This window comes from Mytilus edulis, chromosome 14 (assembly GCF_963676685.1).
Source record: "Mytilus edulis chromosome 14, xbMytEdul2.2, whole genome shotgun sequence".
Lineage (NCBI taxonomy): Eukaryota > Metazoa > Mollusca > Bivalvia > Mytilida > Mytilidae > Mytilus > Mytilus edulis.
The window spans coordinates 41,893,818-41,912,452 of record NC_092357.1 but is presented as its reverse complement, the minus strand read 5'-3'; the positions used below and the strand labels follow the sequence as shown (position 1 = coordinate 41,912,452).

General features: G+C 31.8%; 1 protein-coding gene across 1 annotated transcript; it reads left to right on the top strand.

Annotated features, from left to right (window-relative positions):
* The first annotated feature begins 16,017 nt into the window (after nt 1-16,017).
* LOC139503147 (4-galactosyl-N-acetylglucosaminide 3-alpha-L-fucosyltransferase 9-like) lies at nt 16,018-17,890 on the top strand. The gene has a single exon (XM_071292876.1). It carries the CDS (start codon nt 16,023-16,025, stop codon nt 17,145-17,147), a length of 1,125 nt encoding a protein of 374 aa, XP_071148977.1. The 5' UTR covers nt 16,018-16,022; the 3' UTR covers nt 17,148-17,890.
* Nucleotides 17,891-18,635: the final 745 nt, after the last annotated feature.

Sequence of the window (18,635 nt, the reverse complement as noted above, 5' to 3'; positions counted from 1 at the left end):
TAATTATGTCATCATAGTTCCTCATCTCAAGGTCCATTAGGGACCCTGACCAAATTCATAAAAAGTATTATAGGATATGGATCCAATTATATTATATTTTGTGGATTATCACATTGAAAACCAACTATGTTTTCATAACAGTGTATGCTAAAACATTCATTTGTACTTCTAGTACTTCTAATACTTTTAATTGCTAAAAGAGATCTTTTGAGGAGTTACTAGTACCAACGATAATAGCTGACACTGCTATAACAAGTGTTTAGTTGTCTCAGATAATATACGTTAGTTCGTCGAGTTACAAATCCTTTGTTTTATATTTATCTAGTGTAGCTAAAAGATACAGCGTATAGTCAAACATAAAAGGTCCTATACATAGTTATAAAGGTACCAGGCTTATAATTTAATACGCCAGACGCGCGTTTCGTCTCTATAAGACTCATCAGTGACGCTCAGATCAAAACACTTAAAACAAATCAAAGAAGTACAAAGTTAAAGAGCATTGAGGACCCAGAATTCCAAAAAGTTATGACAAAACGGCTAAGGTAATCTATGCCTGTAATAAGAAAATCCTTAGTAATTCGAAAAATTCATAACAGGAAATTTATAAATATATATATATATAAATCTTAAAAATATTATAATTTTCTCAGGGGTATAAAAACAAAGTGTAAAAGTCCTTTTACCTTCATGAACCGATAATTCATCAATAGTGTATATCTATATGCTATAAAGGAAGCAAGTTAACTCGTACCACAGGAAACTCGTACTATGTTAACTCGTACCAAAAAAGTTAACTCGTACCAACGTAAAGTCGTACCACTGGGGATAGTTCGTTGTTTGTCTCGTCAATCCGAAATGGTACATGTGTATATACCTTTTATGCGAACGTGGTTTATGAAGAAAAGATATCTGGGTGTGCTTGATGTTAATAATGCATCTTAAAATTGTGACATTTTTGGTGTACAAAAAAGTAAAATTTGGACATAGTTTCTTGCTTAATTAAATATTGACTGGCAGTTTATTTGTATCGATTTGTAAACGACCTTACGAAGGTGACAGTTGCTTAAAAAAATCAATTCCATACACTTGGCAATTTGTAAACAAACAAAGTATCTTCTATTAGTCCAGTTTTTTTTATACCTAATGTTTTACCATTGTTTAAACCTAATGTTCTTCCTTTTTTTTAACTGTCCTGACTTAGTCAGGAAAATGACCATTGTTATATTATAGTTCGTTTCTGTGTTTGTTACATTTTAATGTTGAGTTTCTTTTGTGTCGTTGTTCTCCTCTTATATTTGATGCATTTCCCTCAGTTTTAGTTTGTAACCCGGAATTGGTTTTTTACTCTCTATTGATTTATGAGTTTCGAACAGCGGTATACTACTGTTGCCTTTATGTTTAATTCTTTGACATTTCTTTTATTTCATTTCCCTAAACATAATGAAATGAACATCGATAAACAAGGTCGTCAAACGTCACCGCTAAATTACTGTTGATTGACTTTTTAGTTTGACAGGAGTAAGGAGTACAACATGTATCTACGTACCCTTGCGGGTTATGAACCAAAATCAAGACAAACATGACATTTCCGCATAGAAAATATTCAGTAGGGTTTTTTCTATCTACACTACCTAAACTAAGTCCTTGAAAAAATAATATTATAGGCCTCAATCAAAATCTATCAGGACCAAGCAATTATATATCACGTATATTTAATAACATAATTTGGTTATAATCAGAAAACTATTAGTATTTCGTCATTTAAAAAAAAAAAATTTGCTTTCAAAATCTTAAAAGGGCACCAGCTGTCAAATTCATGTTCACCGATTTTAATAAAATTTTCATATTTTATTTAAAACAATGTAAAACATTTATCTTAAATATTAAAGGTATTGAATAAATAATAAACAGGACACGAGCATGAAAATACGTAGCTTCGTTTCGTGTGTATTTTAGTTCAGACGCCATCTAATTAATTATCTAGTTGACCTATAATGCCATGCGACGACCATATAAGCGATGCAAACATAAATATAGATATGAATAGATTAAACAAACTCGCGCTGTTGGATTATTCTAGGTCTATTCAATTTCATATTATAGATGAAAAAATAAATGTTTATCAACGTTTTTACCTGTACAAGAATGAATTTTTGTGGATCGAACCAGTCAGTCAAATGATTTATCATTGTATCACTTTCAATGTTAACATTCTGTTCCTTTAAATAACTTTACACATACACACGTGTTATCCATCTCAAGCTCAGGGGTTAAATAGAAGTTCAAATGAATACAGATCCAATGAGGTCAAATTATTTACTTGCAAGTGAATGAAATGTTTTTTTTAATATCCTGTACCAAGTCAGGAATATGGCCATTGTTATATTATAGTTCGTTTCTGTGTGTGTTACATTTTAACGTTGTGTTTCCGTTGTGTCGTTTGTTTACTATAAGAAGTGTCACGGTACTTGTCTATCCCAGATTCATGTATTTGGTTTTGATGTTATAGATGGTATATTTGTTGTTCTCATAGGATTTTGTCTAATGCTTAGTCCGTTTCTGTGTGTGTGTGTGTGTTACATTTTAATGTTGTGTTGTTGTTCTCCTCTTATATTTAATGCGTTTCCCTCAGTTTTAGTTTGTTACCCCGATTTTGTTTTTTGTCCATGGATTTATGAGTTTTGAACAGCGGTATACTACTGTTGCCTTTATTTATGTTATTTTGAAGAAATTGTACCATACTAGCTGCTAAAAGCTAATTATAATTTCATTATTTGCATTTCATTATGAATTGAGCCAAAAAGAATGATATTTGATTTTTTATACATCTCGTAGCTAATGCCCCTTTAAAAACAGTAATTGCAGAATACCAATTTAGTTTTGCAAGCTTGTAAGTAATTTCGCGAAAACATCTACAAATTCAGATTTTTCATATGAAGAAACATGTTAAAACAGTTGTATTGCCTACCACAAGTAGCGCAATGTTCTTCATATTTGTGGTTATCCACACATTTGCTAGCTTTCATTTCGTATTTTAAATTCAAATTATAAACTTGATTATATTTGTTCCTTATGCATATCCTATCGTGTTGATATTTTTACAATCATAATGGCAACATTGTATGTAAATGAAATCTGTTCCGATTTGTATCCTATAGATTTGTTTAATCAACATGAAATGTAAACACACTAAAAAAAAATGTTCACAAATTAATTAGGTATTAAACCAGATTATTCAAATAAAGTCAACAGACTAATTAGTAGTAAGCACACTTTAGTGGCATCATGACAGGGTGTCCAACCCGAGTGCACGAGGTCAAGAACTCTCACTCGGTTCAAACATAAAGCATGCAAATTAATATTTGCTGCTTCTTCCCTGAGCTTGTTAAGTCAGAATAACGAGGCCGGTTAGGTTGAGATGGATAATTGCTAACTCAAAATTCCAATTAGATCATCATAATCGCTGACAAAACTTAAACTAATTGTTTAACAACCAAAAAGTTAAGTAACATTTCAAGATAAAATTCCCTATTGAACGCAAGATTATTTTCAACCTTGGAATGTGTTGTCATAACTCCAGGTGAAATAAGACAACTTCCTATTTACTAACAAACAGATATGCAAATACCCTCAATGACTGAATCGACGTCATCATAAAGTCTCAATATAATGTATATTTAGAATGTGCAACTGCAATACAGTATATATAAACTGTACTTCCTAAAAGCAAACAAGGTGACATATATACTTTGCCTCGAGTTATTTACAGACGATATAGTCGAGGAATATAAACCGGAGTAAACCAGAACGAGACTAGTAGAAACATTCTAGATCTGTTATTTACTTATATCATTTCATACTAGGCATATACTTGTCATTTGATGTTGATATCTCTTAATTATTAAAAGTAAAGTGTAGCAGCAATTGCAAGAGACCAAAAAGACACATAAATTAACAGCTATATGTCATAGTGCTGCCTTCAACAATAACCGATGCACATACCACATAGTCAGCTATTAAAGGCCCCGAAATCATAAATGTAAAACAATTTAAACGGAAAAACTGAAAATCATTTAAAAACATAGTCGCACACACAAAAATCTTGTTTACTTAAGCAATTTTGTTTTAAAAAATATTGAAGAAAAAAATATATCGACAGCTATTTTTTGGGGGGAGGAATGGGGCATTTTGAGGGTTTCGTTGCTTCCTCAGAATGTGGCTACCCATTTACAAACAATTTATCAATTTTAGTCACTAATCACGGAAGTTGCAACCGACATTTGATGTGAGCAAAACATAAGTACTTCACGTTTTTACAAGATGTAACCGTGTACTTTATCACCTTGGAATAGAGTTGCTTGACCTTCGTAATTGAGACATTTGTAAGAAGATCGGGGGAACACGAGATAATCAATTATAATGATATTAGTATTTCCCATCTTGTAACTTAAGGCACAAACCAAGGAAGATATTGACTGAGTGGCTAATATTTTCCCCATTTTTACATGTTCCTTTTACTATCCATTTACGATGTAAAAATTCAAATGACAAAATCATAAGCTTACATAGATAAATAAATTGAAAAAAACCTGTCATGATCCTGACATGATAGACAATAACTGTTTAGTGTCTCTAAATACTAGCTGTATTTGTACAAGGATAAGAAACAGCTTGAATGAACTATTACTCCTGTTTCGAGCCGTGTACAAATACTTTAAACAGTTATTGTCTGTATCATGCCATTAATTTTTTTAAATCCCATTCGTTGAATTTGGTTTCGAAAGAAATAGACATGACTTAATCGCGGACCGCATTGAGTAGAGGCGGATTTAGAGGGGGAGGCCAGGGGCCCCGGGCCCCCCTTTTTGGAAAAAAATTTGGTTGCTTAAATAGAGCTGTGACGTAAACAGTAATTTAACATAACCGTTCGCTCGCAACAGTAGCAGAATTCAAGGAGACTATACACGTTTAGTATATGTATATTGCTTCTTGTCATCACTACACTTGTATTAGTAAAGAAGAAAAGTCGATTACAGTATAAACTCTATTTAGATAATGGTCATTGAAATATGGCTTATATATCTAGCCAACTTTCTTACTTATGTGACAGTCGCTTTAAATTTCATTATATGACAAGGGTATACGATTTTTAATATGACTATCGTATCTGTACGATTATGAGCATGACTATCGTATATGTACGACAAAGGCGCTACTTTGCTTAAGAAACAAGCAGTGAGGAAAAACATGACGAAAAAAAGATTTCACATGCAATTTACATTAATTTGTAATTAAAATACAAATATAAGGATCAGGTTTCTACACAACATATATATTTTTACATCGGCATATCAAACATGCCTAACTTTGCAGAAAAATGTTACCAGAATATAAAGACGAGACACCACTTTGATTGAAATAGTTATGTAAATTAGAGGAATGTGCTTATTTCAGGTACCTAGATAACAGTTGTCAATATTGCGTTTGAAATCTCTTTAATCCACTATATTTATGTGAACATGAGCGTTTTAAGTGATGTCGTTTGTATTAGAATATTTTACGTCAATAAATCATTTATTGACATTTACAATGACATTGGACTCTTCAAGCTTGCACTACGATACACCATAAGAGTGGTTACGATAAAGTACTAATGTACTTGAGTGACAACATGAACAACAAGTAAGATATAAAACCAGGTTCAATCTCCTTTTTCTACATTTAAAATTATTTTACATTGACATCGATGTGTAAACAAAACAAACAGACTTAATTAATTGGTAACAACGCCAAAAAGAAGGGTACAGCGGGCATTATTGTGTTATAATCTAAATCACTTTAAAAACACACAATTATGTCCAAAAAAAAAACAACCCAAAAAGTATATAGACTAAGCAATTTATCAACTACGAAAGATAAAAATACACATCTTTTTACCATAGCACTATGAAACAATGATGGAATGTAAAAGTAACGATTGCCGTCAAATGAATTTTACAAAACAAAAAATAAACAGTAAAAGTTATAATTTACCAAGTCAAATAAAAGAATACTATATATCAGAACTGAAGGAAATAACTGAAAAGTATTAATACCACTTACATTTGTAGCATAACAACTCAGTAATGGAATACAATGCTGGAACAAAATTGTCAAAAGAAATATTCCAAGTTGCCCATTTATGATAAAATTTGGAAGAAAAACTGCAGCTTACTGATAGGCTGACGGACCTGGAGATTTATTTCTTCTAATGTGTAAATATCCTGTAGTTACATGAGTTCTGGGTGGGAGATCCGTCATTTCTCTACTCTTTCATTTTTTAAACATGTTATCACTCTATTCTTTTATATATTAAACATAATCAAACCGTGTTACAATATTCCATGCATTTATCTGGCGACAGAATCTCACATGAAAGAGCTTTCAATCGAAGAATGTTGCTCCCACTGGCTCTTATTTTGCTGAAAATGCAGAATCACAACAAATGTCTTACGGCTCGATACATGTCTTATGATTACATAAGGTCTATCATAAATCATAAATCATTTCCATGCATGTCTAGCATGGTAACACATTGTGAGGCTTGTCTATCGAAGTCATAGGTTTAGGACAATCTTAAGACACACTTTTTTCTAAATCGGTTGATCGGATCTTATGGTAAGTCATACCAACTTTCGTGGACTCTGAAGTTATAGCTCACCAATTAAAGTATCTTTTTATTGTCCGAAAATGGCCATAATTTTAGAAGACATTTTGTTTAATTACACCATTGGAAATTTTACTTGAAAGTAATGATTTCTGCATTTTCAATTTACCCAGAAGAATCTTTTGTTCGACATATGTAAAGTAAGTTTTTCGTCTTTGGCGCATATTCACAAGCATATTTATACAGTATTGAATAATTGTTAATCAACTCCTTTAAAACATTTTTTTTATTTTTACAGATAGTATACTAAGATTCAAATTTTTAAAGCTAATTCAATTGTTGTCAACATAATGAAATTCCATGCGACTGGCATACAAGTGAGCTAACTGGTTACTAAAGCAGGTTTAATCCACCAATTTCTAAATCCGGAAATGTTTATATAAGGTCAGGGATATGACAGATGTTATCCATTCGTTTGATGTGTTTGAGCGTTTGCTTTTGCCATTTGATATAGGACTTTCCGTTTTGTAATTTTGTTTGAATTCGTTATGTTTGTTATTTTACTTGTTTTTCAATTTTATATTTATGATCAGATGGCTCCGCACTTAATATTTTTATTTGATTTTGTTTGGTAGGTTAATTTTGTCTGTATATTTTTTGTTAATATTTCGTTCTGAATAATGACATGGTGAACAATTGTACCCAATGTCAGATTTGCTCTAAATGCTTTAGTTTTGAGATATAAGTCAAAATCTACATTTTACCACTATGTTCTATTTTTAGCCATGGCGGCCATCTTGGTAGGCATACATGTTGGTTTTTTTTTCTATTCACGAAAGGCGAAAATATGATACTTAAGGAATAATCGAAAATTAAAGTTAAAAATAGAAAATGAAAAACCTAAAACCAATAAAAAAAAACACAAAAAGAGTACCCAAAACATGCAAAACACGACATAATGAAATTCTATGCGACTAACATACAAGTGAGCTAACTGGTTTTCAAAGCAGGTTTAATCCACCAATTTCTAAATACGGTAATGTTTATACAAGGTCAGGGATATGACAGATGTTATCCATTCGTTTGATGTGTTTGAGATTTTGCTTTTGCCATTTGATATAGGACTCTCCGTTTTGTAATTTTCTTTGAGTTTGGTATGTTTGTTATTTTACTTGTTTTTCAATTTTATATTTATGATCAGATGGCTCCGCACTTAATATTTTTATTTGATTTTGTTTGGTAGGTTAATTTTGTCTGTATATTTTTTGTTAATATTTCGTTCTGAATAATGACATGGTGAACAATTGTACCCAATGTCAGATTTGCTCTAAATGCTTTGGTTTTGAGATATAAGTCAAAATCTACATTTTACCACTATGTTCTATTTTTAGCCATGCCGGCCATCTTTTTTTTGGAGTTTGGTATGTTTGTTGTTTTACTTGTTTTTCAATTTTATATTTATGATCAGATGGCTCCTATAATTTCAACGTATTTATGCATTCCATACATCCGAATGTTTGCACTTAAGTGTCTTGATATAGATTATTCTCGAAAACTGAATCGAACACAGTCACGATATTTGAGAAAAAGTGCTATTTATTAATGGAAAATATAACTTTGATTTTGATTGTGGTATTACGTAAAAGTTCGAATGTACAATTATTATTTTAAAAAAGTACTTACCTTTCTTAAATATGCTACTTATATTATTTTTATTCAATTTTGTCTGTATATTTTTTGTTCATATTTCGTTCTGAATAATGACATGGAGAATAATTTTACCCCATGTCAGATTTGCTCTAAATACTTTGGTTTTTTTTTAGATATAAGCCAAAATCTACATTTCACCACTATGTTCTATTTTTAGCCATGCCGGCCATCTTGGTAGGCAATACATGTTATTTTTTTTCATTCGCGAAAGAAGAAGATATGACACTTAAGGGATAATCAAAATTAAGGATAAAAAAGAAAATGGAAAACCTAACCCCAAAAAAAACAACAAAAAGAGTATCCAAAACATGCAAAACACAACATATTAAACTAAATACTGAGTAATACGAATCCTATGCAATATTGCCCGTAAAATTTTAGAAGGGATGACTTTATTTTCACCCCTTGCGAGTCTAAGTTTAAAGAGTTTCCTTGTAAACAGTAACTCTTTATCTAGAAAAGCATGATCGATGTATACTCTGAAATATCGTATCAACCAGAAGATACTAGTATATACCGCGTGTTTTGGCCGTTTTAATACACAATCAAAATATTATCTAAGGATCAGTATCCTTGGAATAGATAACCTTAACCGTATTGGGCACAATGTTTTGGAATTATTCGAACACGTCCGTCACAAAGTGGCTAATTAATCCTTTATGTGACATGTGACGAAAGCCATTTAACCATTTCATGTTGTCAAACAATACAAGCAACACATGTATTGGTTAGTCATTTGTTTTCCATCGCTTTTTAAATACAATCAGCTGCATATTGATTTTCTGTCAAAATGTAAACGAGTTAAACGTGAATTCAGAGTATTGTCCGATCAGGTAAAGTCCGCGCATTTAAATGCAATAATTTTTTATTTGAAAGGCAAATTTTTTCATTTAAATGCAATATTTTTTTATTTAAATGGTATAGTTTTTCATTTAAATGCAATATTTTTTTTTCAAATGGTATAATTTTTCATTCAAATCGTTAAATTTTCATTCAAATGCAAGTTTTTAGTCAGTTGGTATGAAATGTCATTTGAATGCAATATTTCTTATTCAATTGGTATAGTAGATTTTTTTTTATTTATATGCAATAATTGCATTATGGGAAATTCTTTGACGTCATCAGGTCAAATTTGCAACAACGTTTGTGATTGGCCGGTAAGTGTTTGGATTTCTCCACTTTCTTTCTAAATATGGGTGATCATGAATTACAAAACGCGTCAAAATATCACGCGCTAACTAAATCTGGCGTTCGTGCGAGTCCTGCACTGGCTGTTAAAATCTTGTGGTCACTAGTTTATTTCTATTGGAAAATTTCGATGGTCAAAACGTTCGGTCCACTTTTCAAAAACGTTCATTGTATATATATTTATCTTACCTCCTATACATTTCCAGGAATATGATTGGTTAAAAGCGTCCGCGTGCAAACCGTGTATATTTGATATTAGGTCAGTAGGGGGGCGGGGTTTATCTCATACACGGTTAGTAGTGGAGTTAAGTCCCTTTATATTCCATATTAGGTAAGAAGGGGGCGGGGCTTATTTCATACACGGTTAGTAATGGTGTTATGTCCCTTTATAAAAACAAACGGTACTGAGAAAAAACTTAAATGTTCCTACAGACGAAGAAATTGATGATTAAGATTGAAATAAATTCATAAAACACATTTAAACCTTACAAGTCGTTATTGTTGGCATCTGTTTTTGTACGATCAATGGAAGTATTTTCTTAATGCTAACAGTATTAAAGACTTGATTATTTTGAGAATCACTAGTCTTAATTTCACACGTTAAGATAGTCGGTAAGATAAATTCGTTACATAGTGTGCTAGTGACGTAATACGGTATATATGGGGTAAGTAAATTCCATATGGGGATTCGAGCTTCGCTCTCACCCCATATGGAATTTACTGACCCCATATATACCGTATTAGGTCACTAGCACACTATGTAACTAATAATATATATATATATGGATTTATATGCAAGAATATCGTATTTTTTAAATAGATAAGACACCGTTGGTTTTCCCGTTTGAATGGTTTTACACTGGACATTTTGGGGGCTCTTTATAGCTTGCTATTCTGTGTGAGTCAAGGCTCCGTATTGAAGACATTACTTTGATCTATAATGGTTTACATTTACAAATTGTGACTTGGATGGAGATGTGTCTCATCGGCACTCAAACTACATCTTCTTGCATCTATATACAACGTAAACCAAACGTTTCTCGGACTGTTTTCTTTTTTTTAATAAATCCTTTGCCGCGTTGTGTACTGATTGATAACTTAGTCTGGGAGAACAAGATTTATTGCAGTACTAGTTTTAATCAGCTTTCAGCAAACTTCCAGTAATTGCAAATACTCATATGACGATGCTTTTTGTCTATGGTCTTAATGTTAGTTTTTGTGTATGTCTCGTACCGATCTTTTGAGTTCTAATTGCAACTGATCTGTGCAGGTTGTTATTTTTATAATAACTGTACTGTTACACCCCTGTCCCACCTTCGGAATGGGTTGAATGCTTACGAACATGTTGTTGTACTGATATATCGCTGTCCCAGATTAGGGGGGGATTGGAATCCCGCTAACATGTTTAACCCCGCAAGATTCTATATGTATGTGCTTGTCCCAAGTCAGGAACCTGTAATTCAGTGGTTGCCGTTTGTTGCTTTGTTATACATGTGTTTCTTTAATTTTATTGTTCATTAATTCGGCCGTTATTTTTTTCGTTTGAATTGTTTTACATTCGTGATTTCGGGGCCTTTTATATGTAAATAATTCATGATTTTCGAAGCTAGAAAAAAATTACACCGATAGATTCAGTACACTGAATTCTTTTGCCAGACATGAATGGTTTTTTTTGTGATAAAAATACATTTAAAAAATTCTACAATGAAACATACTGACCTTGCAATGATTTTATCGATAACACCTTATTAACAGACCAACCGCTCATATAGCCGCATACTCAATATAGATTAACCGACCAATCTTTCGGTTAGGGAGCTACCATTTGATTTTTATGGGGGGGCTAGGATGAAATTTGAAAAAAATAGGCAGGACAGGAGTTTTGAGTAAAAAAAAAGGCAGGATGAGACACTTGCAAAAAAAAAAAGTCAGGACGACAATTTAGGTAAAAAAAGTCAGGATAAACTAAAAAAAAAAAAAAAGGCAGGACCGAACAGATTGAAAAATAAAAAGGCAGGACAGAAATTACAGCTAAAAAAAAATGCAGGACAAAATTTTTCATCCTACCCCCCCCCCCATAAAAATCAAATGGTAGCTCCCTTAGCTGAGTCACGGTCGTTTTGCTTATATATAATTTGAAAAAACACAACAATGTTGATAATATCAGAATATATAATTTATTATTATCACATGTATCATAAAGGTTTATTCCCGATTTTTAAAATTTAAGAGTTCTAATTGTCCCACATGAAAAGTCATTTCTTTATTTCCTCTATAAAGAGATTCAATGAACAACTATATGTAAATAGATCAAATTACAAAAGTTTTCAAAACATGATTACACGAGGTAACAGAACAATATGTACAATAACTTAAAGTTATGTAATTAAATATAACTAAAGAATATGTTTTCAAAAAATTGCCCTCACTAACGACGGTGCATGCACTGGCACAATTAACGTATCGACGTTCTCGTTGGTCTACTATATGCAGCGACGCAGTATACAACGTGCACGTGTCAAATTTTACGAGAACTGTCGGTGTCGATATTGATTGTTGTTACGTGCCTGCCCAAAAAGAATGCAATATAACTCATCATCGTCGTATGTATAAAGTTCCACAAAAAAATGCAATGGACATTTTTCAATTATGAACTCCAACCACACATCTCTAATTGATTGAGTTCCGCTACAGCTACAACATGCATGTACATATACATCTAAAAACTGAATGTTACATAAATCACACATACCTCCAGTGGTAATCGGAATGTCGGTAAGCAGTTTTGTAATAGAACAGGTGTTTATAAGGTGGCCGAATGTGATTATTATTATGTAAACGACGTGTCCTTTCGTCAGTTTGTACGTTGTCTGCTGTAGCTTTCCAAGATTGTTTAGTTGACAAAACTCCCTCTCACAAAAAGTTAAAGTATATATGTAAACGACGTGTCCATTCGTCAGTTTGTACTTTGTCCGCTGTAGCTTTCCAAGATTGTTTATTTGACAAAACTCCCTCTCACAAAAAGTTCAAGTATATATGTAAACGACGTGTCCTTTCGTCAGTTTGTATTTTGTCTGCTGTAGCTTTCCAAGATTGTTTAGTTGACAAAACTCCCTCTCACAAAAAGTTCAAGTATATATGTAAACGACGTGTCCTTTCGTCAGTTTGTATTTTGTCTGGTGTAGCTTTCCAAGATTGTTTAGTTGACAAAATTCCCTTTCACAAAAAGTTCAAGTATATATGCATGGAGGCGATATCTATACAAAATGTTCATAATTTCTGGCCTCACGTTCATAAAACTTTCGAGCATGATTTTTGTACTCAGACTCGAAAATCAACCAATCAAATTGCTTGATTTCATGTTTCGAGCATGATTTTTGTGCTCCGAGCACTGAGCAAAGTATTTTGCCTTCAAGGCCTGGAGTGAACCCATGATGGTTGCGTTCATTGTCAATAAAATAAGTATACAGTCGCGCAAGAAATATTTCCTTCATTAAGAAATTGTTGTCAAGAGTACAAAGTTTTTACTAGAATTACAACTTCTGTTTCTCTATAGATGACATAGATGAAGTAATAGTATGTAGTCAAAGTATAAAATGTTAATTTAAAAAAAAGTATATAAAATACTAATTTTATAAAAGTATAAAATATTAATTTTATAAGAGTATAAAATATCAATTTTTTAAAAGTATAAAATACTAATTTTATAAGAGTATAAAATATCAATTTTATAAAAGTATAAAATATTAATTTTATAAAAGTATAAAATATTAATTTTATAAAAGTATAAAATATCAATTGTATAGATAAATAATATATTAATTTTATAAAAGTATAAAAAGATTTTTTTTTTAAATCATCAGATTAAAGCACTTTTAATTTAAAACCATTAGTATATCTCTGATTTATGAAATATATCTAATGTTACGTTATTTATAAAACAAATGTCAATACTGTTATGTAAATTATATTTTCTCTGTAAAGTTTAAAAACAAATAATGCATGAAATTTAAACAGGTAATAACTCATTTACATTCTACCCTCTATCAGAGAACAATAAATCTAACAGTCAATATATATGTTCCTGTCCCTATGCGAAATTGTTGATGGAGAAATGTTTCCACTAGTACCTTTGCCATTTTATTAGGGAAGTCAGAGGATATTTTTTTTTTTACAACATTCTCTGTGCTATTGAAGACTGCTTACATCGAATATTAGATTCACCTGAACCAGCAACTTTCTTTATTGATAACGAAGCTGTTGTCTAGATTTTTACCAGATTTGTCTTTCAAAAAATTACTATTAGAGATTGTTTTATCAATGTCACATTATCTTTGCCATAAAGTGCAGTCAACAAGACTCGTCACCAACTTTATAAAGAAGAACCAGAGTTCAATAAAAAAAAATATAAGAAGATGTGGTATGATTGACAATGAGACAACTCTCCAACACAGACCAAATTAAACACTGACATTAACAATTATAGGTCACCGTACGCATTGTAAGCTTTAAAAGGCACTGATATGAAAATTGTAAAACAATTTAAACTAGAAAAACTAACAACCTAACTCATGGACCAAATAATGAACGAAAAACAAATATGTTACACAGCAACAAACTATAACCACTGAATTACAGGCAAATACAGAATGTAGCGGAGTTTAACTTATTTGAAGAAGTTAGCAGATATCATCAGATGGGTATACACAGTAATGCATGTAACCAAACTACAGAGTGAACGTGGACAGCTACTAGTATCATGCAACAAAGACACTAAGTACATATCTGAGAGTACTCACAATTATACTGACAGCTAGTTCAAGGGCAATAATAACTATTTAAAAACTAGACATCTAAGACTAAAATATGTAAATATTATTAATTGTTTATTTTTTCTTTCAATATTCTAGCTATAAGTTACATTGAATAGATATTTGCTTAAATAGTCAGATTTCCTACAACCAGTTTAGAAATGAGATCAAGAGATTTCTATTACTAAAGCGTTTTGATTTGCTTACCAATAATCGATGCAATTCCCAGTCTATAACCTTTATCTGTTAACCATTGCTGTTATATAAGTCCATTCATTAATCGCAGTTTCTTTTTCTAGAATCATCTTTTCCTTAATATGTAGCCAAATTAGGACGTGTACCTTTATATACACACAATAGATATTCCATCGTTTATAAATAACGTTATTAAGATGATTGCTGCAAAATAAAGATGGATGAGTTGTATAGTCATATTAGAAGTAGATAGAATCATATTCAAAACAGTGTAGCTGTGGCCATTGATTGACAAACTTAAATTATCCCATTGACTGGGGCAGATTATGTGAACGTTTGTCTGTAACAACCGCTGCTCACTATGAACTTGTTAAAGGCACTTAAACTGTGGGGTCACAAAAGGTTCTCAACACCTAAATAAAGAAATTAGAAAAACTAATCAGGAATAACACGATATTTTGATTAATCTTTGGTGACCCCACAGATTCAGTGTCTTTAACAAGTACATAGTGAGCAGTGATTGTTACCGACAAACGTTCACCTAATCTGTCGCTTTCAATGGGATAATTTAGGTCGTAAATCAATGGCCAGGACCACACTGTTTTGAATATGATTCTATTTGCAGTTTATTCCTTCTTATATATTGTTCGACTCGTGTTGCTTAGTCTGTTGTGTTTGATGTTATTGTTTGTAGACTGCTGATTGGAATTTCATCAAATAGGGATGCATTTAATGTATTCCATTATCTTGAAACACTTTTAATCTCTGAAAGGTGGTACCCAACACTTTAACTAAAATTAATTTGGCTCGTTTAATTTTCTTAAAATTTTGACAAATTATTTACTTTGACCCTTTGACAAAAATATAAAAATTTCAAAAAATTTGAACCAACCGTTTGATCAGAAAAATTACACTGGTTATATAGCAGTTTGACAAACACTTATTTTGTTCATTGAGAAGCTTAATATTCCCTTTACAACACAACGTAATTAAAACGTTTAGCTGACTTTACAGAGTTATCTCCCTGTAGTGTCAGGTACCACCTTAAATGATGAACATGTTGTTATATATTCAATAGCTGCAATGTGTTACAATTCGCAATTAACATATTTGAATAGATACGGCAACGTTCGTGTTGTTGGCTGTTTAAACCCATTCCTTCTGGAAAAAACATAGCATGCGTCAAATCAAAATAATTGATGCAAGCAATTTTTTATAGTAATTGTATCATGGTTAGGCGTTATATTGGCTCGGACAAATATAATCACAAATATAATGCCTATCCATGTTAAAACTACAATAAAGTATAGCTTTGCATCAATTATTTCTCAACCAATATACATGTAATATTGACATGAAATACTTTCGTGTAGACATTCATTTTATTTAATTGTTTCTCTCAAAATTATCAGATTTCTAGTATAACGAATATCTAAGAAATATCGTTTTTAATATATTTCAGGTCTAACAAGATGCACTGTTCTCAGACCACAATCATGTTTTATGGACTATTAACACTGATGTCAATTGGCACTGGCATATTGTTCATCAATTATTATCTCGAAAATATCCTTCCGATACAGTTGGTAAAAACAAAATCAACAGAAATTGCAGATAAAAATATATACAAGAAAATATATTCAATAACTTGGAATAAACACCCTCAAAACATACCAAATTATATGCTTATATTCAAGTTTAGAAATTGTGCGTTCAGGAATTGCAAGATTGGTGAAGCATCGGATGAAACTTCACTTAGTAAAAGTGATGCTGTGTTATTTTATCATACTAGCCTTAATGGTAAGGTGCCAGCTAAGTCAGCAAATCAGAAATGGGTATTCGTCTCTGTTGAATCTGAAGCATATACAGTCACAAACTTTTTAAAAAAAGAATGGGACAATAAATTTGATTGGGTATCCAGCTATAGATCAGATGCTGATATATATTTTCCGTATGGACTACTGGCAAGAACAAAAATACAATCCGAGAAAAACTACACTAAAATCTTCCTTCAAAAGACGAAAAATGCTGCCTGGGTAGTTAGCCATTGCAATGCTTCATCAAAAAGGAACGAGTACATGCAGGAGATGAATAAAACCATAGATGTTGACGTATTTGGACTATGCGGTAAAAACTGTTCATATTGCATGTATTGGAATGATGACTCCTGTTTCAACGATTTAAGTAAAGTTTATAAATTTTACTTGGCGTTTGAAAATTCTCTATGTGAAGACTATGTCACTGAAAAGGCATACCGGTTCTATCAGGACGGTATTGACCTAATCCCAGTATACCGAGGAGCTCCGAATATAAGAAACATTTTACCGGAAGGTACCTTTATCTCATCTTTAGACTTTTCATCGCCTAAAGAACTAGCTTTATATCTAAAACATGTAGGAAGTAATGAAAGTTTGTACACTAGTTATTTGAAAGCAAAAGATAAGTTCGTTTCAAGCTTGTGGACACAACAGGAGATGATGCAAACTCTTCATTGTTCTGTTTGTGAAAAACTCAACTCAGGGTTTAAGCGAAGCATTAAATTGAATTTAACACACTGGATACTTGAAAAAAAATGCCATATTCCCACAGACATTTGACAATATGATATGCAATGTTATAACTTAAATTGAGGCGTTGAGGCAACTGCATCACTAAATATTTTACCAAGAAAAAATGAAGTGGAGGTAGAGAAAGCAATATATAATATACAACATGTACAAATAGTTTTTTGTAATGACCCTTAGCATTGACTTCTCCCCTTAACACAATCATACCTTGTTATAAACACAAAGATAGTTTGGAAATAATCATACCAGCTTTGTTTTATTTACAATGAACAAAGGATACAGAACTATCATGAGGAATTGACCAATCGAATCATGTAAAAATAAACCACACTGGTTCAAAAAGTTCTGGTAATCATTCATATAGGACCAAAGGTTCACCTCTTGTTCCTTTATTCTTATAAGACAGAATTCATGCAGGAATTTCTCAACAAGAATGAAAACAAACTACAATGTCGCATTATTCTGTAAAGTTTTCCTTAATAGCTTACTAATTGAATAATTCAAAAGATCTGTCAAACTGTGTTTTTTATTGTTGTTTTAAGGAGGTAGACCTAGGTTAAGGGAAATAACTCTTAAAATCATTAGTACGTTTGTGTCAACCATTTTCAAAAATATATACTAAGCTTCTAGATTACATAGATTATTTTCAATCTGTTTCAGGTAAATGCTTAAAATACATTGATAAACTTGACTTTTACAAACGCTTAACTGATTTAAAGAGTTATCTCCCTGAACCAAGTTCTACCCCCTTAAGAATACCAAAGAATCATACAGTTAGTGCTTTGGAGATGTTTACTTACATATACGAATTGTTAATGAGCCAAAGTTGATTTTTTTTACAAGAAATATGATTTTCATTGTATAATTCTTATTGTCAACTTTTCTCTGACAGCCTTTCACATATAGTATATATATTTTCAAGTCGGTATGATACTTTAGATCTTGTGTGTCGTATCATGATATTCTTAAAAGAAAATTACTTCTGATAAGGAAGCTGTAGAACCAAGTATTTGTATTTGTAAGTTGAAGTTTTCATGTACGTTTTGTTTTTTATTGTAAAAAGATGTGAATTGAAAAAAATATTAGTATTGTCGCCTATGGCAGAATAAATAGTAACGTTTTCCCTTTGCTCCATCATTAGTATAGCGTAGTATGCGGATCGGAGCTTGAACTACAGGGGAGTTTACAGCACGGACTTAAACAATAAGCAAAACCATACCAATTAGTTAGCCATAAAATGTACCGACATGAAATTTTGAAACGGTTCGAACGAGAAAACTAACTTAACTGAGACAGTGATGTAAAAACAAATTATGCTGGAATGAACAACTTGTACAAATTAGCTGAAAATAGCTTGACTCATCTGATTCACACGAAGTAAAACATGATTCATTGATAAGTCTGATTGACACGAAGTAATACATGATTCATTGATTAGTCTGATTGACACTAATCAAAACATGACTCATTGAATAGTCTGATTGACACGAATTAAACATGATTCATTGATTAATTTGA